At 56.2% G+C, this 1,317-nt stretch overlaps 1 protein-coding gene across 1 annotated transcript, besides 1 other annotated feature; it reads left to right on the plus strand.

Annotated features, from left to right (window-relative positions):
- Tc00.1047053444331.10 (mucin-associated surface protein (MASP), putative) lies at window positions 1–658 on the plus strand (the record flags this gene model as incomplete). The annotated part of the gene is made up of 1 exon (XM_797164.1): window positions 1–658. A coding segment is annotated over one exon (658 nt), but the record flags the coding sequence as incomplete, so codon positions are not given.
- Window positions 1–1,317: a sequence feature (areas not merged during assembly with more than two copies in the genome that could not be assigned to a particular haplotype).

Consider the following 1,317-nt stretch of genomic DNA (forward strand, 5'->3'; position numbering starts at 1 on the left):
AGCTGCTGGTAGGGCTGCAACTGGAGACGAGAAACGGCGGAGTGACGCGGAGGCACAAGGTCCTTCCACCGTGATTTCCGCCGCCAGCAGCCCGCCACTACCACCGCCAGCGCCAGCAACGGTAGGAGAAGAACGAGCAACAGCAGTGGCAGTTCCGGCAGGAGGAAGCCCAACAGCACAAACAGACTCGCAAACTTTGACAGAAGAAAGGACAAAAACGCCACCGTCACCAAACAAAAAGGAGCCTGAAGAGACGGAGCCTACTTCCGGAGATGGTGTGGCAGAGCAACAGGGTCAAGGCACTGTTTTACCGGATCTGAAGGGTGGACCTACCGGCAACCCGGCGGAAGTAACGGCATCATCCATCTCTACAAGTGGCAGTGGTGATGGCCAGAGTAAGGCGGATGAGAATGACAACAACAGCAAAGGGCTTAACCCCAGAGGGCCACACAACGACCCCGAAGCCAGTCATACCAACGTTGCGCCCACAGCCAGTGAGACAAAACCACGGACAGCGAAAGCAGCAGCTACCGCCAGAACAGATGGTACGGCAACGCCTGGCAGCAGTGACGGCAGCACCGCGGTGTCCCGCACCACCTCCACTCTTTTGCTTCTTGTTGTTGCGTGTGCGGCTGCGGCTGCGGTGGTGGCCGCGTGAGAGTGAGGGAGAGAGAGCCGTGCACCGCCCGCACACACACTCTTCCTTCTCTCTCTGTGTGTGTCCCCTTGCATGGACTCTCGCCCTCACCTCATCCCACAAAGCACACACATAATCTGCCCACTGTATATATGCATGCACACCCATGCAGGCACGTTGGTGCTCTCTTTTGCACGACACGCACTGCTGCCGTCCTGCCTGGCTGCATGGGCGGAGCACCGTAACTGTTTCTGTTTTTGTGTTTCCATTGCATTGAGTGGGCGACCTCTCTCTCTCCCTGTGTGTGTGTTTTGCTTTACGGGAGCAATGAGAGTGTGTGCGCTGGTCGTCCCACGCTTCGGCTTTTTGTTTTGTTTTTCATTGTGTTGTGGTTGAGAGCACCCATTCCGCGGGCTGCGTGTTTGTGTTTGTGTGTGATGATATGAGTAATCTCCTCGTGTGATATCTGTCTTTCTTTGTCGTTGCTTTCTTCTGACTCTCCTTTGCCGCACAGCTGCTCTGCAATTATAGGCGCTGACAAACACACAAGCACACGCACACACATGCCATGTCGGTCACGCTGTGGGGCGGCGTGAACGCTGAGAACGCACAAGATTCTGGCTGCGACGGCCCTTGCAAGGAGAAGTACGGGAGCCCGTCATATTCCTCCTCGACATGCT

The sequence above is a fragment of the Trypanosoma cruzi genome, genomic scaffold (genome assembly GCF_000209065.1).
Source record: "Trypanosoma cruzi strain CL Brener 1047053516785 genomic scaffold, whole genome shotgun sequence".
NCBI classification, from domain to species: domain Eukaryota; phylum Euglenozoa; class Kinetoplastea; order Trypanosomatida; family Trypanosomatidae; genus Trypanosoma; species Trypanosoma cruzi.